The following is a 22,931-nucleotide window of genomic DNA, read 5'->3' on the forward strand; positions in this document are numbered from 1 at the left end:
ATGATGCATAAGTCGCAGCAGGAGAGGATCACCGATCACTGTCTATGTAGACAAAGATGATGACTATCTATCTGTTTCATGTGAGTCGTAACAATGTGGATACGTGATTCAGAGGCTAAGAATCATCATATCGGGATGAGCATTGACAGTAGCCATCTCATAAATATCGTCGAGGGGTAATCTTTGGTACGTCATCAGCTATGCTGTGACTGCTTCAATAAGTCGCAAGCAGTCAAGTGAGCTCAGCTATGGGTGAATCTATTGCCGATCAACCATAAGCAACTGAATCAGTGAAGTATATCAGTTGATAATCATCGCAACTAAGAGATGGTAGTCGAATTAAACGCGACCACAGTCGCTCTATCCTAAGCAGCCTTGATAGATAGGAATTCTCTCTGTAGATAGTGAGAACCCGGATTTGTCAAGTATGGTACTTGCCTCGTCCTATCATACGAGGAAGCGAATATCCAGTAGATCGCCTAACTAGTAAGGCCGAAGGAAGCACGGCATTGAACTAGATTATTTCATGATATATCTCGGATTCTGATATCTCGTGCTGGATTCAGCTCAGCTCAGCTCCAGCGATTGCCACAGATTTGTACGTATTCTAATTGCCTCGATCCGCAAGGTCATGTACCGCACCATGAGGATTTCCTCTTCTTATTGTATATGCTGCCATACACAGTTCGTTTGGAACTTCCACCATGTTCAAGGGAAGGATCATTCGCACGCACGTGCAGATTACGCACCGAAACACCCGTGTGACGACTCTAGATGTTCATGCTGGGATATAACTTGGTCGACGGGACAAAACCCTCAGTTCACTAGCATGTGCCTATTCATTCGATACTAAAAGTGAAGAGAGTGCCTTTATCCTTACTGGAGTCACTCAATCGCTTCATATGCATTGCCCCCTGCTCCTTCCAACTGAACACGATAACAATATCTTGAGAAACACTCATGAGTATTCAAAACCACACTTACGACGAGCGTCCACTCGGAAGCCAGGGTCATTAGAGTTCCTAAAAATAAGATCACTTATCCTCTCACTAGAACGACTCAAGTCGCTACCATATCCTCCTCTTGGCTTCCCTTGGACCGCTGTAGTCGACCGGCTTAGACTTGTCCTCACCAAAAAACCTAACAGTGGGGAAGCCTAAAAGCAGTCACGAGGGATCGAACTTGCGCCCTACATAAGTACCTACCCTGAACACCATAGGGACCCATCACCGGCTGATCATTCACAGCCGCCAAGTTAACAATCCCCGCAAGAGCACTGGCAGCCTGAGGAAGAAAAATACCCCTGGTGGGAAAAGAACCGGGGACCTTCCGATTACCTTCTTATATTCAGGTGCAAATTGCTGACAATGACCACACCAATCAGCATAGAACTCCACTACCCACAATTCGTTACCTACAACACCAATAAAATGATGGCAATTATGCTACTACTTTGAACAACCGTTTTGGTGAATGTTTGAGCGTCCAACACTTGAACGAAGGAACCCTTCTTGCCATAGAGAGCACCAGCCAGCGTACACTCGCTCAGTAGGCAGATGAGAGAGAGGAAAAATAATTGCATCGTGGACATACCACACCAAGGTGAACTATGATGGAGTTGAATAATACTGCCACGTCGTACTCTGAGCTAGACGGTGCAGAAAATGTAAGAGAATGGTCCCTGCCAGTAGCGGATGTATTGGTATTAAGTCAATCGTCCTCTTCGTCCCTTCCTCGCCGCCAATTTAATGATCACTTCGATCACTTCATTTCTTTCCCCTTATACCTACACGATGTGATGTTACAGAGGAGTGGTATGAAGTACTACGATTTCTTCCCATGCGACCAAGCACATATCTATGTTTTATCATATGCTGAGTACAACAATAAGATCACCATCATAGCGGTGCCATTGTATGTACCTTTATCTGTTGCTTCATAGTGAGAGTGAAAAGCATTATAAAGTACATCAAGAGGATAGGCCAGAACACGGGTAGGTCGAAGAAAGGGAAAAACTGAGAGGGAATTATCAAAGTGGGCGGGGTGAATGAGGCTACCGTCATAGTGATGGAGATTACTGTCGCTTGCATGGCCCTCTTCCAGAATACGAACTCTGGCAGTCTGCGCTGGAACGGTCTGAATTCATCCGAATCTCTGAGAAGAAGAATTACTGCCATAACCTCTTGCATAGTTATGATTACCGCGTTGGTAGAACGGGAGAGTTGCTATCCTCGTCGTCCACTTGAGGGGATATAAAGCCTATAAACAGATTGAGTAGGTAGATAGACCAGGCATAGGTGATGATGTAAAAACCTAATAATCAATGGTGAATGGCAGTAAGGCGTAGTCTGATCACCCTGGAGGAGGTATACTCTGATACCGTATAAAACGCATGCTGTGAGGAAGGCCAACCAACGGCTCTTCGACCAGATTGTGGTCTTCTCGAGGTAATAGGTGTACCTTCAACAACAGAGGGAGATATAGTGATAGTTAAGATGGTGGTTCCATCACATTCGAGAGAGGCCTCGGGCAGTTCGAACAGGGAAGGACGGTCGTACTATCTGGTGGGCATCCCCTCCGGTTGATGATGATGACGTAACACCATCTAGGGCAGAAGGCTCCATCATGAAGTGGAAATAATTACATGAAAAGGCGAAGGAGTGGTATCTTATGGTAGGCCCAATAATATACGGAATATGTCCCGTACCCGCACATAAACCTACACAACACTTGCCAGGCTTTACCAGGAATTAAGGAGCCACTGTGTATGCTAAGAAGACAAACTAGAGGTGATCATGTCAACGTAAGCGACCGATCAGTTAGGTGATACATTAGACACATCTCCCACAGGGGATGACGGCCGGCATGTAGGCCTTACATGTCTTGTTCTTTTCTTGTTATAAGTGATCTCTCCGATGAACTCTGTGATGATCTCTCATCGTGTGGGAGATGAGCTTCCGTGCTCTGGGATGCCCTTTCCCCTTTCCCGAGCATTACGCTAGTGACACTATTGTGATAGAAATCAGGTATTATTTATCTGATGATATTGCCTCTCATTGGATAGTGTCATCAAGTTCTTCCGCAAAGCTCATGTATCAGGATTTTATCAGGCACCCAGCGATCAGGTCTTGAACACTGGGACATTCGACTCGCCTTAGTAAGGGCAACAGATCGCCAAGCCAGTATATGAGAGCATTCCAAAATCGTTCAGTTTCCACCTAAAGTGGGAATTTGGAGAGGGAATGAGAAATCGTTGAGATTTGGAGAGGAGTCGAAAGCCCTGATCAGCATCACGATACAATGATCCGATCACTGAGCTGATACATTACAGACGGTCGGTATGAGAAAGATTAACAAGTGATTGCCAACAACAGTTGCGCACTTCTGGCCGCCAGAAATTCAATAACTTCAACCTGAGGGCTGCACGAACTGGGCTCATGGAGTCTCCTTCTTGTGTGAAACTTATCCGATTATCAGACATCAATGAATCGTTGCTGTTGTTCCGGCAATTTACTGATATCCATGGACTTACCACAGCAATGGAACCCACACAAATCGAATTGAATGGGCGCGCGCTACCGTCTTGCGCAGTCCGGGTACTACGGTGAAAGCCTCGTCTGTGGCGATTTAGTTTTTTGTCTCCCACAATGTTGTCGACCCATGGATACACCGGACGTTTTATCAAGGACCACTGCGTGTATGGTCAAGCTTCCATAGTGCTGTCTGATAACATGGCGGCATTGTCTAAGTGGAGTTCTAATCCTAGTGATACTTTTGGGAGGAAGACCAAGATCATATGCACTATGGGACCATCATGTTGGGATGTTGATACCTTGGTAAAGATGATCGATCAGGGTATGAACGTGGCGAGGTAATTATTACATTTGTGATGATCGTAGCTGAGGCTGTTAATTTCAGACTCAATTTTTCTCATGGTGATTTTGAAACCCACGGTGCTACGGTCCAGCGTATTCGAGAGGCATTGAAGCAGCGTCCTGGGAAGCATGTTGCGGTCCTTCTGGATACTAAAGGGCCTGAAATTAGAAGTGGTTTTTTCAAAGAGTCTGGTGGCAAGGTTAAGCTAGTGGCTGGTAATGAGCTTATCCTTACTACTGACTATGGTTACAAAGGCGATTCTGATATGATCGCATGCAGTTATAGTAAACTGCCTCAGAGTGTCAAGCCTGGGTCTACGATCCTAATGGCTGATGGCACTGTCAGTTTGAAGGTTATTGAATGCCTCGAGGACAGCGTTAGAACTCGGGTTATGAACAATGCTATCATTGGTGAACGTAAGAATATGAACTTGCCTGGGGTTAAAGTGGATCTGCCATGTATTAGCGAGAAAGATAAGAATGATATTTTGAATTTTGGTATACCGCAAGGGGCCAATTTTATAGCAGCTTCCTTTGTCCAGGATGGCGATGATGTAATGACCTCTTCTGTTCGCTTATTGTCGATTGTTATTTTGTAGGTAAGGAGTCTACGTAAGCTGCTTGGCCCGAGAGGTCGCCATATTAAGATCATATCCAAAATCGAGAATGAGTCCGGTATGAAGAACTTTGATGACATCCTGGCGGCCTCTGATGGTATCATGATCGCTCGTGGTGATCTTGGTATGGAAATCCCACCTGAGAAGGTCTTCCTCGCTCAGAAGATGATGACTGGACGATGCAATATCCTGGGCAAGCCGGTCATCACCGCTACTCAGATGCTTGAGTCCATGATCACTAACCCCAGGCCTACTCGTGCTGAGGCTAGTGATGTCGCCAATGCCGTGTTGGATGGAACTGATGCTGTGATGCTATCTGGGGAGTCGGCAGGAGGGGCATTCCCTATACAAGCTGTGACTATTATGAGAAGGATCTGCGAGGAGGCGGAGACCTGTATTGACTACGATACTTTGTTCCAGAGAATACGTGAGACTGTTATGAATCAAAGCCAAGGGGTAGGCTGTGGTAATTGTTCTTGTTATTGTAGCACTCAGGGATTGGCCATACCAGAAGCTGTATGTTCATCTGCAGTGAAGGCTTGTATTGAATGCAACGCTAAGCTCATCGTTGCACTAACTGAGACGGTAATGCTAGAAATTGATTATTACGATGAATGTCCTTTAGGGGTCTACGGCAAAGTTGTTGGCGAAGTATCGTCCGTATCCACCAATACTGGCCCTGTCTGCATCTGAGTCTACTGTCAAGCATTTGCAGCTATATAGAGGGATCGTAGCCTTACAAGTGCCGTCTTTTCAAGGCACTGATCATGTCATAAGGAATGCTCTTGATCACGCTAAGCAGATGGGCCTATGTTCGATTGGTGATAAGATAGTCGCTGTGCATGGTGTAAAGGAGGAGGTGAGCGGATCTAGTAATCTGATGAAGGTCCTCGAGGTAGACTAGATCGGGGGGAACGACGTTACCATAAGGAGCACACACTTTTTTGCTAATGAGATCAGGAAGGTATTTGATGATCTGCTATTGATTAGTAAACATTCATCGTGCTATGATGGTCTCACTTCAAGTTTTTCATGGTCTATCCAATGAGGGTTGCGTTCTGCTCTCTCGGTAGCTATCAAGTTTCGTCATGCACAATTACGATGGAAGGTTTCCGTTGCGATGATCACCTAGTGGGTCGACCACTAATTTGCACATGTGACTCTCCGCCGTCTTCGAAAGCTTTCTATCCCTGGGGTGACTAAAGAGTTGTTACGTATTGGGTTTTGACAATTTCAAAGGGTGAAAAAGTACGATGCTTTCAGACTGGTTTTCAATCATTCAGTACGATTCTCTATAATGGTTGATGATCTTGTTGATTCTCCGTTAGCTCGCCATGGCTTCACTGGACGTTGTGTACGAGGGAAGCGAGTACTTGGTCAAACACATGTTGCTATGGGTGATGACCTGGCGGGGTTGTCGGTTTGGACTGAAAACTGCTATGCTCCCGACCCGCTGTATAGGAAGACCAAGCTCATATGCACTATGGGACCATCATGTTGGGATGTTGATACCTTGGTGAAGATGATCGATCAGGGTATGAACGTGGCGAGGTTCAACTTCTCTCATGGTGACTTTGAGACCCATAGTAGAACTCTGAGGAATTTGATGGATGCACTCAGGGAGCGGCCAAATAAGGACGTTGCTGTCATGCTCGATACCAAGGGACCCGAGATCCGTTCGGGTTTCTTCGCCGCTGGTGGTAAGGTCGAGCTCGAGGCCGGTCAGGACTTGATCCTCACCACTGATTACTCCTTCAAGGGTGATGCTCATAAGATCGCCTGTACCTATGAGAAGCTCCCCCAGAGTGTCAAGCCCGGTTCCATCATCCTTATGGCTGATGGTACGGTTAACCTGGAGGTTGTTGAGTGCTACGAGGACAGCGTTAAGACTCGTGTCTTGAACCACGCTATCATCGGTGAGCGTAAGAACATGAACCTCCCCGGCGTCAGAGTCGACCTTCCCTGCATTGGTGAAAAGGAGGCCAACGATATCCTCAACTGGGGACTTCCTAACGGAATCGATTTCATTGCCGTCTCCTTCGTCCAGCATGGTGATGATATTCGTGAACTGCGGAAGGTGTTGGGAAGTCGTGGTCGGAAGGTTCAGATCATCTCCAAGATCGAGAGCACTGAGGGTCTTAGGAACTTTGATGATATCCTTGAGGCTTCCGATGCCATTATGATTGCTCGTGGTGATCTTGGTATGGAGATGCCCCCTGAGAAGGTCTTCCTCGCTCAGAAGATGATGACTGCTCGCTGCAACCTCGCTGGCAAGCCCGTCATCACCGCTACTCAGATGCTCGAGTCCATGATCGAGAACCCCAGACCCACTCGTGCTGAGGTCAGTGATGTTGCTAACGCCGTTCTCGACGGTTCTGATGGTGTTATGCTATCTGGTGAAAGTGCAAGTGGCAAGTTTCCTATCAGTGCAGTTCACTTCCAGCGCTCCATCTGTGAGGTTGCTGAGCATTCAATCGACCATGATGCCCTTTACTGTCGCATTCGCCAGGCTGTTATCAACACCCACCCACAAGGTATGTGTTATGCTGAAGCGGTTTGTACATCAGCGGTTAAAGCAGCTCTCGAGTGTGATGCTTCCCTCATAATAGCTCTCACTGAGACCGGCAACACCGCCCGACTTATAGCCAAGTACAGACCACCTCAACAGATATTGGCTCTGTCTCGGTTTGAGTCAACTGTGAAGCACTTATCCCTCTGTAGAGGCGTTATTCCTCTACAAGTGCCCTCGTTCCAAGGTTCTGATCATATACTACATAATGCACTCGCACATGCTACGCAAATGGGGATGTGCCGAGTTGGCGACAAAGTTGTTGCCGTCCATGGTAGACAAGATTCGACCCCTCGTGCTTGTAAGCAGGTGAAGATTCTTGTTGTGGAGTGAAGTTATCAGCTGTTTTTATTGTAAATATTGTCCATTTGACTGCTGTTCTCAAAGTAGTCGTTGGCAGATACTCCTATTCAGTATCAGTGTTGTTGACCATCGTGGCAGGTTTCTCAATCTTTTTCTAAGTTTCCCTCTCCCCCTAGAGAGTATACATCACTAGTAAGCTTAGTATGAGCTAGTTCACTCACCAATCGCAGTTACTGCGTACACCTTGTAGGGTTGATGTGTCTTAAACCATCTACCTCTTGCTAATCTTCCGCCTTATCGACTTCCTTGCTATTGGTGATGCCAAGAGATGCTGAAGCCATTTCGTTGAGACATGTACGGTTGAGTTCTGCCTTTCCGTCAATAGAGAACTTCCGCGATGCTCAAAGTTTGTAACTGAACAGCACGAGGTGAGGATTGATAGCAAGGCGAAGACGGTTCAGTGATATACATATGGAGACGCGTTTGCACGCATGCACAACCAATCACGACTAGATGTTATGGTCATCTCTACTGTTCAGTTCCAGCATTTGACATTCGTTGTTTCTGGTCCTGACGTAACTTTCTGAACAACTGGTTGGTCTGTTGTGACGCAACAGGTCATCATGACTTACTGGGCCCACAATTAGCGATGGATAGTGTGGTTTCGTAACGAGTGGTATGTCAGCCTGAGGTGAGCTTATCCTCGCATTATGGTGATTCCGTGATGATAATACATTCAATGTAACTCGATTCGAACGACTATGTATGGCTCAACAAAGCCTTGCCTGTCTCTGGAGACGATCTTGCGCTAAGGGGAGGCTCTCGAGCTTTGTGTGATGTTGTCTCCCGAGCGATCGTGGCTGCTTAGCTAATTCTCCCGAATTCTTAAGGGCAAACAATACTGACATTCTGCATAGAATCGGTGAATTGGCGTATACTAGGGGGATAGTGTGATGTGGGATTGGTATTGGAGAGAAAAGGTGAACGCTTTGGGCGGACGATGATGGGGTTCTCGCAGTGAATTACTTTCCCTAACAACATGTCTCACGGCTTCAGCGGACGCTCTATCAAGGACCACGGTGTTCTCGGTCAGGCCGCCGTCTCTATCACTGATCAGATGGCCGACCTCGCCGCCTGGGATGGTTCCAGCTGTGACCCCATCACCCGTAAGACCACTCTTACCTGCACTATGGGTCCTTCTGATTGGGATGTCGAGACCTTGGTTAAGATGATCAACCAGGGACTCAACATCGCCAGGTTCAACTTCTCCCACGGTGACTTCGAGAGCCACAGCAAGTGCCTTGCTAACCTCAAGGAGGCTCTCAAGCAGTGCCCCGGCAAGCACGTCGCTGTCATGCTCGATACCAAGGGACCCGAGATCCGTTCGGGTTTCTTCGCCGCTGGTGGTAAGGTCGAGCTCGAGGCCGGTCAGGACTTGATCCTCACCACTGATTACTCCTTCAAGGGTGATGCTCATAAGATCGCCTGTACCTACGACAAGCTCCCCCAGAGTGTCAAGCCCGGTTCCATCATCCTTATGGCTGATGGTACGGTTAACCTGGAGGTTGTTGAGTGCTACGAGGACAGCGTTAAGACTCGTGTCTTGAACCACGCTATCATCGGTGAGCGTAAGAACATGAACCTCCCCGGCGTCAGAGTCGACCTTCCTTGCATTGGTGAGAAGGAGGCCAACGATATCCTCAACTGGGGACTTCCTAACGGAATCGATTTCATCTCCGCTTCCTTCGTCCAGCATGGTGATGATATCCGTGGTCTTCGTAAGTTGATGGGTGAGGCCGGTAAGAACGTTCAGATCATCTCCAAGATCGAGAGCACTGAGGGTCTTAGGAACTTCGATGATATCCTTGAGGCTTCCGATGCCATTATGATTGCTCGTGGTGATCTTGGTATGGAGATGCCCCCTGAGAAGGTCTTCCTCGCTCAGAAGATGATGACTGCTCGCTGCAACCTCGCTGGCAAGCCCGTCATCACCGCTACTCAGATGCTCGAGTCCATGATCGAGAACCCCAGACCCACTCGTGCCGAGGTCAGTGATGTTGCTAACGCCGTTCTTGACGGTTCTGATGGTGTTATGCTCTCTGGTGAAGCCGCCAGCGGCAAGTTCCCTGTGAACGCCATTTCCATCCAGCGTCGCATCTGCGAGAGCGCCGAGTCTGTCATCGATTATGACTCTCTTTACCTCCGCATCCGTGAGGCTGTCATGAACAAGCACCCTGAGGGTCTCTCTGTTGCCGAGTCCATCTGCTCTAACGCTGTTGGTCTCGCCTCCGAGGTCAATGCCTCTCTCATCCTCGCCCTCAGTCAGACTGGTTCTACTTCTCGTCTTTTGGGCAAGTACCGTCCTCGTCAGCAGATCTTGTGCGTCACCGACAACAAGCACACCGTTGCCCACACCGCCGTCGCTCGTGGCATCCTCCCCTTCCAGGTTGAGTCTCTCAAGGATACCGAGACTGTCATTGCCAAGGCCCTCGAGTACGCCAAGTCTGTGGGTCTCGTGAAGGTTGGTGATAAGGTTGTTGCCGTTCACGGTATCAAGGAGAACACTGCTGGTGCCACCAACATGATGGAGGTTGTCAATGTCGAGTAAGCTATTCGCTATCGTTCCTTGTTTCTCGATTAAAACACTGGCTTTCTGAACAATTTAGTACAATAATTGTACCTTCCTTACGTGATAGCTGTTCCTAAAGACAAGTATTTCGGTGATTCCGTGTTTCTTGTTTCTGCACTCGAGAATGTTGAGCTGGTCATCGCCATAGTTGAGGGTAAACGGGTATTGATTGCTGTGAGAGTAAAAGACTTGCAGGAAAGCTTCGCGAGATATGGAAGTACCACATCGGGTGGCATCAATATCCTGAAAAGTCTTGTTGGATAGTGATGTCCTGCGTCAGTGTCATTAAGAGTGTCATGGTCGCTACATTCATTATGAGCACGTCGAGAAGCATACACCTCGAATATAGTACATCAAGTGGCCACCATCAGAAATTGCGAGACCAACAGCTCTCTCATCCTCACCAAAGGTCAGACTAGCTCTACTCTGGACATTATCGTGGCTGATGATGAGATGACCAGATATTATCGTGGTGGATGATGAGGTAGACGCCGAAGCAGCGTTCTCAAAGCATCGATGCCTTTCTCACAGTTTTCAAAAACTAAGCTCTCCTCCAAAGTGAGATAAGTTTCTTCTATGGACAGCTAGGCCATCCCAGATTCCTGGTATAATCGATTCTGCAGTCACCCAGCATAAAGTCGCACGAGATGGGACGATCAGCTCGTGGAAACGTACAGGAGAACTTCTCCTTCGACAGATTGCGATCATCAATTTAGTTGTTGGTGAGTCCTATCCCGCTTGAGGGGAGATATACAAATCGGAGATTCCAGTGTGACGTACTAGGTTGTTGGAAGAAGCCTTGGCGTGTAGTCAGTAGCAGCGTGGCACTGAGAACGGAGACTAGTCTTTATGTTGCATATGCGACTTTTAACACCCTTACTAACAGCGACCTCACTGACTCTGCGTAATCAGTTGTAACTGGTGTTGAGCGTTGCGACGAAATCTGGCTCTCCACCGTGAGGCTGATAGACTGATCCTGCCATGCCGGGCAAATGGGGATCTGATTATATTGAAGCATATCTTCGGGTCACATGACTACCCGGCTAGAAGAAGTTAATCTTACTGAGCGCGGAATGAGCCTAGAGAGGGTGATGATGACTGCGATCGGCACACTCGCATCGAAGTTATTACTCGTTATTCATGAGAAGAGTGTCAAGAAGCTGTTCCGCAGACTTGATCGGGGCAATCACTCCTGATTTCCCGAAACCTCGCTCAACGAAACCTAGGAACATTAGAGTGCTCCCCATGGGTGAAGCTTTGGGACAGCGGGTGTGAAGCTTGTGTGCTCACCGACGGAGCTGCGCAGTGTTAAGCCTCCGACATGATCAGTCGATACTCAAAGTTTCGTGAGTGTTTCTGGTGTGCTCGATTGTACCAATGTTGAAAGCGTCTCTCGGTGAGATGGTGACCATCTCTTACGAAAACCTTTTCGCAGTTGTTTTTCCTCATAAAATATGTCTCACGGTTTCAGCGGACGCTCTGTCAAAGACCACGGTGTTCTCGGTCAGGCCGCCGTCTCTATCACTGATCAGATGGCCGACCTCGCCGCCTGGGATGGTTCCAGCAGTGACCCCATCACCCGTAAGACCACTCTTACCTGCACTATGGGTCCTTCTGATTGGGATGTCGAGACCTTGGTTAAGATGATCAACCAGGGACTCAACATCGCCAGGTTCAACTTCTCCCACGGTGACTTTGAGAGCCACAGCAAGTGCCTTGCCAACCTCAAGGAGGCTCTCAAGCAGTGCCCCGGCAAGCACGTCGCTGTCATGCTCGATACCAAGGGACCCGAGATCCGTTCGGGTTTCTTCGCCGCTGGTGGTAAGGTCGAGCTCGAGGCCGGTCAGGACTTGATCCTCACCACTGATTACTCCTTCAAGGGTGATGCTCATAAGATCGCCTGTACCTATGAGAAGCTCCCCCAGAGTGTCAAGCCCGGTTCCATCATCCTTATGGCTGATGGTACGGTTAACCTGGAGGTTGTTGAGTGCTACGAGGACAGCGTTAAGACTCGTGTCTTGAACCACGCTATCATCGGTGAGCGTAAGAACATGAACCTCCCCGGCGTCAGAGTCGACCTTCCTTGCATTGGTGAGAAGGAGGCCAACGATATTCTTAACTGGGGACTCCCTAACGGAATCGATTTCATCTCCGCTTCTTTCGTCCAGCATGGTGATGATATCCGTGGTCTTCGTAAGTTGATGGGTGAGGCCGGTAAGAACGTTCAGATCATCTCCAAGATCGAGAGCACTGAGGGTCTTAGGAACTTTGATGATATCCTTGAGGCTTCCGATGCCATTATGATTGCTCGTGGTGATCTTGGTATGGAGATGCCCCCTGAGAAGGTCTTCCTCGCTCAGAAGATGATGACTGCTCGCTGCAACCTCGCTGGCAAGCCCGTCATCACCGCTACTCAGATGCTCGAGTCCATGATCGAGAACCCCAGACCCACTCGTGCTGAGGTCAGTGATGTCGCCGACGCTGTTCTTGACGGTTCTGATGGTGTTATGCTCTCTGGTGAAGCCGCCAACGGCAAGTTCCCTGTGAACGCCATTTCCATCCAGCGTCGCATCTGCGAGAGCGCCGAGTCTGTCATCGATTATGACTCTCTTTACCTCCGCATCCGTGAGGCTGTCATGAACAAGCACCCTGAGGGTCTTTCTGTTGCCGAGTCCATCTCTGCTAACGCTGTTGGTCTCGCCTCCGAGGTCAATGCCTCTCTCATCCTCGCCCTCAGTCAGACTGGTTCTACTTCTCGTCTTTTGGGCAAGTACCGTCCTCGTCAGCAGATCTTGTGCGTCACCGACAACAAGCACACCGTTGCCCACACCGCCGTTGCTCGTGGCATCCTCCCCTTCCAGGTTGAGTCTCTCAAGGATACCGAGGTTGTCATCGCCAAGGCCCTCGAGTACGCCAAGTCTGTGGGTCTAGTGAAGGTCGGTGATAAGGTTGTCGCCGTTCACGGTGTCAAGGAGAACACTGCTGGTGCCACCAACATGATGGAGGTTGTCAATGTTGAATAAATACTAGACGTTCCTGTTCATAGTGCGAGTTTCCTTGGGTACCAATTTCCCTTCATACCACTTAGTGTGGTATATCTGGCGTAACAGTTAGCCAGTTCGTTCCAACAGTCGGTTACACCGCTGTGTTGTTTAACGAATTTCAGTGTTGTGTTGCTCTCTCAATATTGAGGACAAACACCAGTCCCAATGTGGCGGAGTCCTGGATTGGCATATGTGCCCCAAAGTGGAGCTGGCTTTACCAACAGTGGTCCATCTAAGTGGGAGTTTCGCCAGTCATATTCATTGACCTTCCCATTTCGTGTTGAGTACTTGCTTCTACCAAGGCATATCTTGGAGTGGCATAGCTGCCCCTTATGGAAACTGATTATACTAAGAGGGGGAAAGGCTTCAAAACGGTGTAGTCTGACTCACGGCCCGTGGAATATAGGAGTCCTCAACTCTCGCCGATACACGATTCACTCCTATCCCAATCCTCAGCCTCGCCGGCAATATCCCGGTAGACACTGCTAAACACGACCTCTGGTCTTTATAACGTGGCGGGCATGCGTGCAATACTTGGTCGTGTAATACCCACAAAGTCCGTACCGTTCGTTCGACATTCATCTTCCAGTGGCTTCAGCTAGACCATTGTCGATCCAGACATGCAGGTAAGGTGAAGTGATTACGGCGAAACGCGGATCGACTTGCACGTAGATATTGTCGAGATGACCGCGCAAGCCTCGCTACGAGTTTATCACGTTCAGGCGTGCTGGTCATGATCTGCGCCGTGGGTCCGGTGTAAATGTCTAATCTGTAGATGGTCGGAGGAAGATATATAGGTCGGTCTAGGATATCTTTTCGAGTCTCTCTGTTGCATCATCACGTGAATGTCGTATCAAGCTTTCAGCGGACGCAAGGTGGAGGGACATGCTGTTCTGGGTCAAGCCGCAATCGCTATATCCGATGACATGTCCAAGATCTCGGCCTGGGATGGCAAGGCTGCAGACTCGCTGTATAGGAAGACCAAGATCATATGCACTATGGGACCATCATGTTGGGATGTTGATACGTTGGTGAAGATGATCGATCAGGGCTTAAACATCGCGAGATTCAACTTCTCTCATGGTGACTTCGAGACGCATGGTAACACTCTCAAGAACCTAAAGGCTGCTCTGAAGCAACGTCCTGGTAGGGTAGTTGCGGTTTTGTTGGATACCAAGGGGCCCGAGATCCGTTCGGGTTTCTTCGCCGCTGGTGGCAAGGTGCAGTTACAAGCTGGCCAGGACTTGATGCTCACCACTGATTATGACTTCAAGGGTGACGCGACTAAGATCGCCTGTACTTATCCCAAACTCCCACAGAGTGTTAAGCCGGGGTCGACTATTCTCATGGCCGATGGTACTTTGAGCTTAAAGGTCCTTGAGTGCTACGAGGACGGGGTGAAGACCCGTGTTATGAATAATGCAACAATCGGTGAGCGTAAGAACATGAACCTCCCCGGAGTCAAGGTAGACCTTCCCTGCATTGGTGAGAAGGAGGCCAACGATATCCTTAACTGGGGAATCCCCAATGGCATTGATTTTATCGCTGTCTCCTTCGTCCAGCATGGTGATGATATCCGTGGTCTCCGCAAGCTGATGGGCGAACGTGGGAGGAACGTTCATCTAATTTCTAAGATCGAGAACGAAGAGGGATTAAAGAACTTCGATGACATCCTGGCGGCCTCTGATGGTATCATGATCGCTCGTGGTGATCTTGGTATGGAAATCCCACCTGAGAAGGTCTTCCTCGCTCAGAAGATGATGATGGCTCGTTGTAACCTGGTTGGCAAGCCGGTCATCACCGCTACTCAGATGCTTGAGTCCATGATCACCAATCCCAGGCCTACTCGTGCTGAGGCTAGTGATGTCGCCAATGCTGTCTTGGATGGAACTGATGGCGTCATGCTATCTGGGGAGTCAGCTGGTGGTAGCTTTCCTATTAACGCTATCTCCATTCAGCGCCGTATCTGTGAGGAGGCTGAGGCTGTGATCGACTATGATACTCTCTTCCTCCGCATTCGTGAGGCTGTTCTTAACGCTACTCCTCAAGGCCTCTCAGTCGTCGAATCTGTATGCTCAGCAGCAGTCGAGCTCGCTGGACAAGTGAGGGCCTCTCTCATCGTTTCTCTCACCGAGACCGGAAGCACTGCTCAGCTGCTCGCCAAGTACCGTCCTGGCGTGCAGATCCTGGCTCTTGCCGCCGCTGACTCTACTGTTAAACATCTCTGTGCTGTCCGCGGTATCATCTCCCTCAAAGTCCCTTCCTTCCAAGGAACTGATCATGTCATCCAGAGTGCTATCACCTATGGTAAGGAGGTCGGACTGTTAAAGACTGGCGATAAGATTGTTGCTGTACACGGTATGAGAGAGGAGACCGCTGGAGCTACTAATCTGGTTAAGGTCCTTCCTGTTGAGTAGACTGTATTGAGGGACTGCCTTCCACTAGAGGCTCTTATAACTCATAAACTTATCAGGCTCTGACTTATCATATTATTATTGTTACCGCTTTGATGCTATCTTTCAGCTGCACCAAACTACTGTTGCTACGAACGAGGACTTGTGCCTGAAAAATGTAAAGTGTATATTGAATTGTTGAGTTTGAGCTCAAGTAGTCAAGGACCCGGACAACTATGCCGTAGCAGTCGGGGACATCGTTGTCACAAAGAAGAGGACATAGGTCACTTCTAGCAGTCCGGGAGTTATGGCGAGCCGCGAAGTAGATTGCGTGTTAGTTTATATTGCTTTGCTGATTCGTTAGCAGAATGCCCGATCATGACTGAACAGATTGCCGTATTGACGGTTGTGCTATGCGCTATATCGCTAGTTGGGGTGATGGTTCGGAGGACTGTTTCAGAGTAAGGCCAAGCTTATCGGCAGCACCATGGTGTACTATGAGATCAGCGATGTTGCCAACGCCATTCTCGATGGCAATGGCGGCGTCGTGCTAGCCAGTGAGACTATTGGTGGTTAGTTCCCGGTCAAGGCCGTTAGCATTCGTGGTAGCATTCAATACTTTATCTGTGACCAAACCAAGATACTACGACTCATTATTCTTGAGGATCCACAGTCGCGTATCCAATGACAGCCCCTCTGGCCTCTACACTCTCTGGAGAAGCTTTTTTCCGGTCTGCAGGTGATCCTTGAGCCGAGGTGAAGTGTAGTCTAATCATTGCTATAACAGTGACTGCTACAGTAGAGTTGATGGACATAAAGGGTGTGGATCCGTCAGGGGAGGAGCTATAGGCACTACGCATGGTGATCGTTTCGTAGGGTGTCGTGTGTGTTGGGTTTTATAAGTCTGGGGAGTGATAGCATCAAGAACATATGTACCTTAGTGATCAGGTTAGAATGGGGTTGTTGTAGTTGTATTAGATGAGCGGTTTGATGGCAGACCCCAATGCTGCTAACATGGCTGATGCTGTAGAGGTAAGTATCTACCTTCAAAACTGTTACCTGGTCCCGTATGGATTCACATTTAACCCTGTGTTTTGGGGCTGCACTCGACAGGAGGAGAGGAGTAGGGGTATCGGAGAGATGGCTGCGAAGCATGATCTCGCACTGCTACAGGAGGTGAGGGCTTGGAAACTCCAGCGAGGAGTTGGACGAGGAGTGGTATGATTAGGTATGGGGTTCGTATACATACAATATTGACCGTGCACTGAAGAGCAGCCATGATGTTTTAGAAGGGTACTCAAGTAGCAGTGGCAGTAACTATACTGATTGGTGGTATATGTATTGGAAGCAGACTGGAGGCTTGTATGAGGCATGGAGAAAGGAAGGACCACTTAGAAAACTGAAGTGGTGGAAGAAGACGTTCAGAAAGAGGTTAGGCCATAGGCTCTACTGCAGGTGTTGACGTAACTCTACCCATCTCTCTTCAGTGTCCCTTTCACACAGCAAGGTTGTATCTGTACATGCTTTCAAGTAGCCGATGCTCAAGGAGTCGACACTCCGATGAAGTTGATGGTGGTGAACTCGCACTATGACGTCCTTGGAGGTTATACCCATCGCCAATCCAACACTGAGGATTTGAAGAGCCTCATCAAAACTGCACTGGAGGAGTAAGAGACAACGCTGCTAATTTCTGCTTGTATGGTTTTAGAGCGATCGCTTCCGAGTTGATTGACCCGCAGCGCACAGGGTTTCTGGTCTGCGGGGACTTCAATGTATTCGACATTTCTCCGTGAGCAAGAGCGAAGCGGAGTAAGTTCGGAATATTACGCTTTACGATCGATAGGTATTATGAGAAACTCCGAACTCTGGATGGTGTAGCGAAGACCCGTGATTTGTGGCGAGAGGTTCATGGCGATGATGATGGAGAGTAACCCATAGGTCCCCGGTTCGAATCTTAGGAACGGCATCTCATCTACAGATATCGTTATACGGTTCACAGCCATCATAAGAAGGCCAAAGAAACGTTGCCAAACGCCGACGGCAACAGTTTGTTCCCGTGGCCCTTGCCTCCAATAAGAGTGAGGTCATCAGTCACTGCATTAATCAGATTCATGATGTTTCAGATTGATCATTTCCTCGCCTTGGACGAGTTCGAGGGTATCAAGTTCGCTAGAATTGAATGTTCTGAGATAGAAGTATGTGCTTCTTACATTTTCTCTGATAATTCGGCAGCGGAGCGAAGCGAATCTTGTCAGGTTCTGCGACAGCCGTATGGCAAGGAGCTTGCTGACCACTGGGGCCAACACTGTGTTATATCAATGAAGATTGTTAGATAGTTTGTGGACATCTTATGCTGATCCTCTCACTCCCTAAAATCGGCAATACTAATATCACTTCTTTCGGAGAAGCTCTGCAATATCACCTTTTTTACTCATTCGAAGGTCATTCGAATTTCTGAACCCATAAGGCTGTCGCATTATCCCTTACCCGCTCATACAATGTAGTGGAATTATTTGTAAAGAGTGGAGTTCCTTATGGTGATAGACCGGATCGCGCCTAATAATATCAATCGGTTTACCGAAGTTAATGTTGAGTTCGTCCATGTTGTCTATCAGTCTAGTAAAGGCATTGTTTTCGTTGCCATTAATAGCTCGCCGACTCGAGTAAAAAAGTCTTGAGTCATGTGGGTTTGCCGATAGCATCATCAACCACAAAGCATACTATTGAATACGTGATAAAACATCATCCCATATCGCCAATGATTTTCTCCATCATTCCTCTAGCGCAGACTCTGCAGCTCTTCGTGTTTAAGTCGGTATCTTCTTAAGCAGGCTTTCCTAGCGCGACCTGGAGCTCCTCATAGTACCATTTAAGTCAGGTCGACGCTAGGGCTACTGGGCTTACGGACAATGATAGGAATCAATCTCACGAAGTCTAATGATTTCATTTCATTTTCATTTTACTGTATGATGATTAACACAACAATGATCCTCAAATAGAAGTATCACCAGTTAGCATGTAAAGCAGCGTGCCTTAGTCTTCCTCCTCCTCCTCTTCCTCCTCTTCCTCCGCATCACCAGGGCCGTTCTCATCAGTCGTATAATCTTTCTCACACCTACGCATAAATCCAGTCGATAATTACGTCGGGCTGTATTGACCCGTTATCGAGCCATTCCGAGCAGCTAGCGACCATCTCCTCGACAACATCCATCATCATCGGCTTAGCTGCAAAATGGTGGAAGAGATGAGCCCAGGGCTTGGCCTTGAGATCCTCGATAACCTGTAGGGCTGCATCTAACCTTATGATGTGTTGATAAGTTACCTCAGCCGAGCAACACACGATGAATGGCTTCCTCTCGTACTCATCATACTTCTCCTTCAACTGCTCAGCTGCCAGGTTACCATCCATACCACCAGTCATGTGCAAATCCAGTAAGACCTGTATGCAGCAGGGATAAGACCATAAAGATGCCAACACGGGAAGGCCTACTATGATAGGGCCTTCCCCTCCATTATCCTGGAGTTCGGCGAACTTATCTAGAGCCTCCTGACCGTCTTCAGCTGGAAGGCAATGTATCTAGGAGAGTGCAGCGGTGTCATCTACCTTCATAAATAAGCTCATTGTCCTCGTCAAAACCAGCTAGACCGAGATTGCCTTGTGCCACCTGATCATGTCCACTTGCAGGATGGGATATGTGTGTACTAACTCACCATTCGATTCGCCAACTCATCGTCAGCGAGGATCACTTCGCAGGTCTCAACGTCAAGAGGCATCCGTCAAGAATACAGTTAGCCGCATGAGCTGTTCCTGCCGAGCCTCTTGCACCGCACTATGAAAAAAATCTTTCTGTGTTATCGCGCTCGCCCGAGATTCTACACTCAAAATTGAAACTCACTTGGAAACTTCAGACCCCAATCTATGCTAGCCATCGGTACTAAACCGTATCGTAGAGATATATATGAGGTCAGCTAGTGGGCTCGTTATGGGAATCATGTGGAGTGTGTTCAGTATGTGTCCTACTTCAGTACTACTGAACCAGTAGTCATCATGTATAGTGCGTAGTCGGACGGTGGTATTTAAGAGGGGTCTTAAGAGGAGCTACTACCGGCAAGTAGTGACTTAAACTGAAGTAGGGAAGTATATTTGATCGCACTACTGGCGACGCTCGTTTTTGATGTTACAATTAATGACGAAGGTGATACACTATGGTGATACCTTCATCCAGATTTAGGCCCAGGTCAACTGTGAGGTCTGATGTAGCGACGTTCCATACCACTCTTCGACGAACTCGAAGGATGATCGTCGAGGGTTTAAGTGCACATCAAAGTCATCGAAACTTTTGTTGTCCGGGAGTGAACGCTATTGGAAGTAGTCGAGCTACTTGCAAATTGTAACTAGTTCGGCACGAATTGTAACTTACTATTGGAGAGGGATGGACGCAGTCATCCATGCTAGGAAGAACCTGTGAAGATTATAGGATGCCGGACCTGCCCCTACTCTACTTAGGGGATAACGGTAATGGGAAGCAGCCGTATCATGTCCTTCAAATCGTTATAGATGACCTCCCTCGACGGTCCGAATGACACTTTATCAGCTGCGATAGTAAAGGACGACGACGAGCGCAATATGTAGGGATGGTTCAATTCGACCCCCCTACTGTATACAGTTGGTGTGCCTTGGCACTCTCCTATGGGTAATGTTCATGGCATGGCGTAGTAATAAGGCCGGCCTGAAGGATAGATAATAATGACGTGTCTAGCTCTACTAGGATTGTCATTGAGTATCTGATTACAGCTGTCTAGTAATATATGTCATCATCCACTACTGACCTTCTCCCCTCCCTCCTCCACAAATGTCTACGAGTTACTCTCACTGATGGTCGAGACATTACAGGCCGTCTCTACTGTATCGACAACAAAGAGAATATAGTACTACGGAACGCTGTTGAGAAGCGACGACGAGACGGAGGTAGGTTATATGGAGTCCTTATTATCGTCCTACCTCGATGCTTGTATACGGAACTAAATAGGTTGTGGGAGAATTTCGTGGCGCAGTGACGCAGTAATGAGGTTGTATTCAGAATACTCATCCGTCCGCAAGATCGGCATAGTGATGATCCCAGGAAAGGAGGCTGTGAAGATTGGATGCCTCAAGAAGGATTTTCCTCAATGAATTTTGTGTCTACAGTTTCTCCTATTCCATCACCTCCTATGTTGTGCTTAGTGTGAGGTTATCTCTCATTCAATGTACGGTGTTGTTGTTGTCCTTCTCTGTGAGGGAGGGCTTACTGCAAGTTGTTTTAGCATCACAGCACTCGGGATCTAACAAGATCATAGCTGGTGGCAGACGCCACTCCTACTGCTAGGTCGACGCCATACCTCCCACGAGTCGTGGAAGTTTCTTATTCTTAGGGTGTATTTTTCCATAGTACAGGAGAACTCCCAATAATGTTGAAAAACGTACTGTACGAGTTCTTAGTTTCCGCTGCTCGGAACGAGGCTCATTAACCAGCTTTTGGTGGCAAGTATTATTTAATTCGTATTCGATCCAATGGGAAGAGAGTCTCTCTTGGAGATATCTCTTCAGGCTTCATCCTCCATGTTGTATCCTATGGGATGAAAGAGGCAGTCAGAATGGTCGATGAACTGGTTATGGGAACAATTCGGACGTGTTGTTGCTACTACATATTGCTGTTGAGGTTTAGCATGCTCGATGGTTACGGAGCGTCATCGTCAGGCAGTGATGTGTTCTACTGGTGAAAGAGACTGCTCGGTCGATGGTAAGATTCCATCCTTGACTCACCAATGCTGTGGTCGATACTTTCAGGAAAGCCTTCTCCCAGCGTGAATTGGTCGCTTCCAAGGCGTGGTCAGATTGATGGACGGCGTTTTGGCAGCAATCGCGGAGATCAAGCTGGAGATGCTTGTAAGAATCGATTAGCCCATCATACGGGTTGATACGGGTTAATCGGATAATCAAGAGCCGTCCCCGGAACTGTCGTTATTGCTTTGGAGGTTGAGATTAGTTTGTGATGTTCACAAACTCGTGGATACGCACTCAGAATGTGCGAGAACGACGATTCGAACAAGTGTGGATTCGCAAGATTCTGGTCCATGGAATGTACATCGGCGCACGTCCTGAGGAATATTGTAATATATCTTTTACGATCAGATGTGTTACACTAGAGTTAGAGACGAAGTCGATATCGAGGCTGAGGGAAATGCTGTGATTGCAGGAGCGATGTTCAAAGCGGCTGTAGACGGGTAAGCGGTTTCAAATCGATCGGATGAGCGAGCGCCAACTGCTGCGGTCGTTTTTTCGTGGTATCTTCGACTAAACTCGTCAGAAATAAGTTGATATGGATGCCTAATGTATCTAAGTTCGGCACTGTAGTGATGATAATTTGGTGATGTGGGAGGGGAGGTAAAGTAAGTGTTGCGGTAGCAGTGTTGTAGATACGTCGAACACATTGGATAGGACCGTGCTGACAATCTGAGTGGTCCTAATCCTACCCTTTCCCCAGTGTTTCTGAGCTTCTACAGACTAATCACACCTACACGCATATCACTTGATAACAACAAGTAGTTGTGTTGTAACTGAGTAGGTTATCCTCGATAGATTTTTCTACTATGCCAACGACCAAAGCCACCCCTTCCGCGTTCGATACCCTACCTCCCGTTACTGGGGCTGCAGTGGTGACGGCCTTCGCTATGTACCCAGTGGACATCGTTCGTGCCTTGGTCATGGCACAGGCCTCGGGTCAACGCTCATCTGTCACAACTCTGGTTAAGAACTTCTATCAAACTCATGGTGCTTCTGGATTCGTATCCAAGGGCTTGGGCGCTGAAATGATGCGTGCGACTTTCTCGAGGGTCATCAAGTTTTGGCTGCAGCCAATTTTCCATCAGAGGGTTTTCAATTCCAAACAGAAGGATGGTACGCCATTTTCTAAGGGAGTTGCGGGTTCATTGGCTACTATACCTGAGGTCATTGCTATATCGCCGTTTGAAAACGCCAAGTTAGCTCAGCAGTTGGACGCTGAAGGCAAATTCAAAGGAACTGCTGATACCATGAGGTGGGGATAGGCTACAGCATTGGGGATGGGAATTTGGCAAATTCTTGTTCGTTTGTGTACACTCGCAAGCTGGGTTTTTTGAGTATTTTGACTGCTTGTGGCAGGCACCTAGTCCGAAGCCGTGGAGTTGTTGGTCTTTATATCGGCTATACAGGGATGCAACTACGTCAGATGTTATGGACTGGTGGATACTTTTTCTCATTGGATATATTCCGTGAGCGAACTGATAAGATCTTTGGTCGTGGTAAGATGTCGGACGTAACGGGTGGGTTCTGTGCTGGGGTCTTTGGTACGGCATTGAACTGTTGGTGTGATGTGGTCCGTACGGTTATCCAAAAGCAAGCAGTAGCAGAGACCTTCAACCCTGAGATAGCTCGTCTCCCGCTTACTCCAGGATACTTCATCTCTGGTGTTACAGACATGTT

The 22,931-nt window shown here is 48.1% G+C and overlaps 14 protein-coding genes across 14 annotated transcripts in view; 10 read left to right on the forward strand and 4 right to left on the reverse strand.

Annotated features, from left to right (window-relative positions):
- Positions 1-60, forward strand: part of Pmar_PMAR006637 (pyruvate kinase, putative) — a gene marked incomplete at both ends in the record, with an annotated part of 515 nt that extends 455 nt beyond the window's left edge. Inside the window, one exon of the mRNA XM_002769551.1 lies at positions 1-60. Coding sequence (XP_002769597.1) covers positions 1-60 — 60 coding nt within the window.
- A 779-nt stretch (positions 61-839) lies between these two features.
- Positions 840-1,582, reverse strand: Pmar_PMAR006638 (protein disulphide isomerase, putative; the record flags this gene model as incomplete). The annotated part of the gene is made up of 6 exons (XM_002769552.1): positions 840-927; positions 981-1,022; positions 1,072-1,156; positions 1,206-1,284; positions 1,338-1,414; positions 1,453-1,582. The coding sequence occupies 6 exons, from the start codon at positions 1,580-1,582 to the stop codon at positions 840-842; spliced, it is 501 nt and encodes a 166-aa protein (XP_002769598.1).
- A 184-nt stretch (positions 1,583-1,766) lies between these two features.
- On the reverse strand, positions 1,767-2,624 carry Pmar_PMAR006639 (RER1 protein, putative; the record flags this gene model as incomplete). The annotated part of the gene is made up of 7 exons (XM_002769553.1): positions 1,767-1,786; positions 1,829-1,874; positions 1,923-2,015; positions 2,058-2,154; positions 2,202-2,313; positions 2,357-2,460; positions 2,512-2,624. The coding sequence occupies 7 exons, from the start codon at positions 2,622-2,624 to the stop codon at positions 1,767-1,769; spliced, it is 585 nt and encodes a 194-aa protein (XP_002769599.1).
- A 1,023-nt stretch (positions 2,625-3,647) lies between these two features.
- Positions 3,648-5,396, forward strand: Pmar_PMAR006640 (Pyruvate kinase, putative; the record flags this gene model as incomplete). Its single annotated transcript, XM_002769554.1, has 4 exons — positions 3,648-3,871; positions 3,919-4,429; positions 4,475-5,077; positions 5,118-5,396. 4 exons carry the CDS (start codon positions 3,648-3,650, stop codon positions 5,394-5,396), a joined length of 1,617 nt encoding a protein of 538 aa, XP_002769600.1.
- Positions 5,397-5,753: 357 nt separating this feature from the next.
- Positions 5,754-7,690, forward strand: Pmar_PMAR006641 (Pyruvate kinase, putative). Its single transcript, XM_002769555.1, has one exon. The coding sequence runs from the start codon at positions 5,790-5,792 to the stop codon at positions 7,392-7,394; it is 1,605 nt and encodes a 534-aa protein (XP_002769601.1). The 5' UTR covers positions 5,754-5,789; the 3' UTR covers positions 7,395-7,690.
- Positions 7,691-8,403: 713 nt separating this feature from the next.
- Positions 8,404-9,972, forward strand: Pmar_PMAR006642 (Pyruvate kinase, putative; the record flags this gene model as incomplete). The annotated part of the gene is made up of 1 exon (XM_002769556.1): positions 8,404-9,972. The coding sequence occupies one exon, from the start codon at positions 8,404-8,406 to the stop codon at positions 9,970-9,972; it is 1,569 nt and encodes a 522-aa protein (XP_002769602.1).
- A 1,475-nt stretch (positions 9,973-11,447) lies between these two features.
- Pmar_PMAR006643 (Pyruvate kinase, putative) lies at positions 11,448-13,016 on the forward strand (the record flags this gene model as incomplete). The annotated part of the gene is made up of 1 exon (XM_002769557.1): positions 11,448-13,016. The coding sequence occupies one exon, from the start codon at positions 11,448-11,450 to the stop codon at positions 13,014-13,016; it is 1,569 nt and encodes a 522-aa protein (XP_002769603.1).
- Positions 13,017-13,882: 866 nt separating this feature from the next.
- Pmar_PMAR006644 (pyruvate kinase, putative) lies at positions 13,883-15,531 on the forward strand (the record flags this gene model as incomplete). The annotated part of the gene is made up of 1 exon (XM_002769558.1): positions 13,883-15,531. The coding sequence occupies one exon, from the start codon at positions 13,883-13,885 to the stop codon at positions 15,452-15,454; it is 1,572 nt and encodes a 523-aa protein (XP_002769604.1). The 3' UTR covers positions 15,455-15,531.
- A 277-nt stretch (positions 15,532-15,808) lies between these two features.
- Pmar_PMAR006645 (hypothetical protein) lies at positions 15,809-16,007 on the forward strand (the record flags this gene model as incomplete). Its single annotated transcript, XM_002769559.1, has 2 exons — positions 15,809-15,865; positions 15,891-16,007. The coding sequence occupies 2 exons, from the start codon at positions 15,809-15,811 to the stop codon at positions 16,005-16,007; spliced, it is 174 nt and encodes a 57-aa protein (XP_002769605.1).
- A 401-nt stretch (positions 16,008-16,408) lies between these two features.
- On the forward strand, positions 16,409-17,766 carry Pmar_PMAR006646 (hypothetical protein; the record flags this gene model as incomplete). Its single annotated transcript, XM_002769560.1, has 9 exons — positions 16,409-16,462; positions 16,544-16,606; positions 16,659-16,861; positions 16,918-17,097; positions 17,139-17,219; positions 17,274-17,357; positions 17,409-17,508; positions 17,554-17,625; positions 17,686-17,766. 9 exons carry the CDS (start codon positions 16,409-16,411, stop codon positions 17,764-17,766), a joined length of 918 nt encoding a protein of 305 aa, XP_002769606.1.
- Positions 17,767-18,463: 697 nt separating this feature from the next.
- On the reverse strand, positions 18,464-19,204 carry Pmar_PMAR006647 (conserved hypothetical protein; the record flags this gene model as incomplete). The annotated part of the gene is made up of 6 exons (XM_002769561.1): positions 18,464-18,545; positions 18,589-18,710; positions 18,753-18,869; positions 18,921-18,991; positions 19,035-19,095; positions 19,142-19,204. 6 exons carry the CDS (start codon positions 19,202-19,204, stop codon positions 18,464-18,466), a joined length of 516 nt encoding a protein of 171 aa, XP_002769607.1.
- A 1,035-nt stretch (positions 19,205-20,239) lies between these two features.
- Positions 20,240-20,603, forward strand: Pmar_PMAR006648 (conserved hypothetical protein; the record flags this gene model as incomplete). Its single annotated transcript, XM_002769562.1, has 2 exons — positions 20,240-20,399; positions 20,512-20,603. The coding sequence occupies 2 exons, from the start codon at positions 20,240-20,242 to the stop codon at positions 20,601-20,603; spliced, it is 252 nt and encodes an 83-aa protein (XP_002769608.1).
- A 1,457-nt stretch (positions 20,604-22,060) lies between these two features.
- Pmar_PMAR006649 (hypothetical protein) lies at positions 22,061-22,516 on the forward strand (the record flags this gene model as incomplete). Its single annotated transcript, XM_002769563.1, has 1 exon — positions 22,061-22,516. One exon carries the CDS (start codon positions 22,061-22,063, stop codon positions 22,514-22,516), a length of 456 nt encoding a protein of 151 aa, XP_002769609.1.
- A 98-nt stretch (positions 22,517-22,614) lies between these two features.
- The window catches only part of Pmar_PMAR006650 (rab gdp-dissociation inhibitor, putative), a gene marked incomplete at both ends in the record, with an annotated part of 1,016 nt that continues 699 nt past the window's right edge, over positions 22,615-22,931 (reverse strand). Inside the window, 2 exons of the mRNA XM_002769564.1 lie at positions 22,615-22,652; positions 22,896-22,912. Coding sequence (XP_002769610.1) covers positions 22,615-22,652; positions 22,896-22,912 — 55 coding nt within the window. The remainder of the gene's footprint in view (positions 22,653-22,895; positions 22,913-22,931) is intronic.

Source organism: Perkinsus marinus (genome assembly GCF_000006405.1).
Source record: "Perkinsus marinus ATCC 50983 genomic scaffold scf_1104296965578, whole genome shotgun sequence".
In the NCBI taxonomy this organism is placed as follows: Eukaryota; Perkinsozoa; order Perkinsida; family Perkinsidae; genus Perkinsus; species Perkinsus marinus.

Excerpts from the sequence above, each read along its gene's own strand:
- Pmar_PMAR006641 (XM_002769555.1), top strand. The coding sequence starts at position 5,790 with ATGGTTGATGATCTTGTTGATTCTCCGTTAGCTCGCCATGGCTTCACT.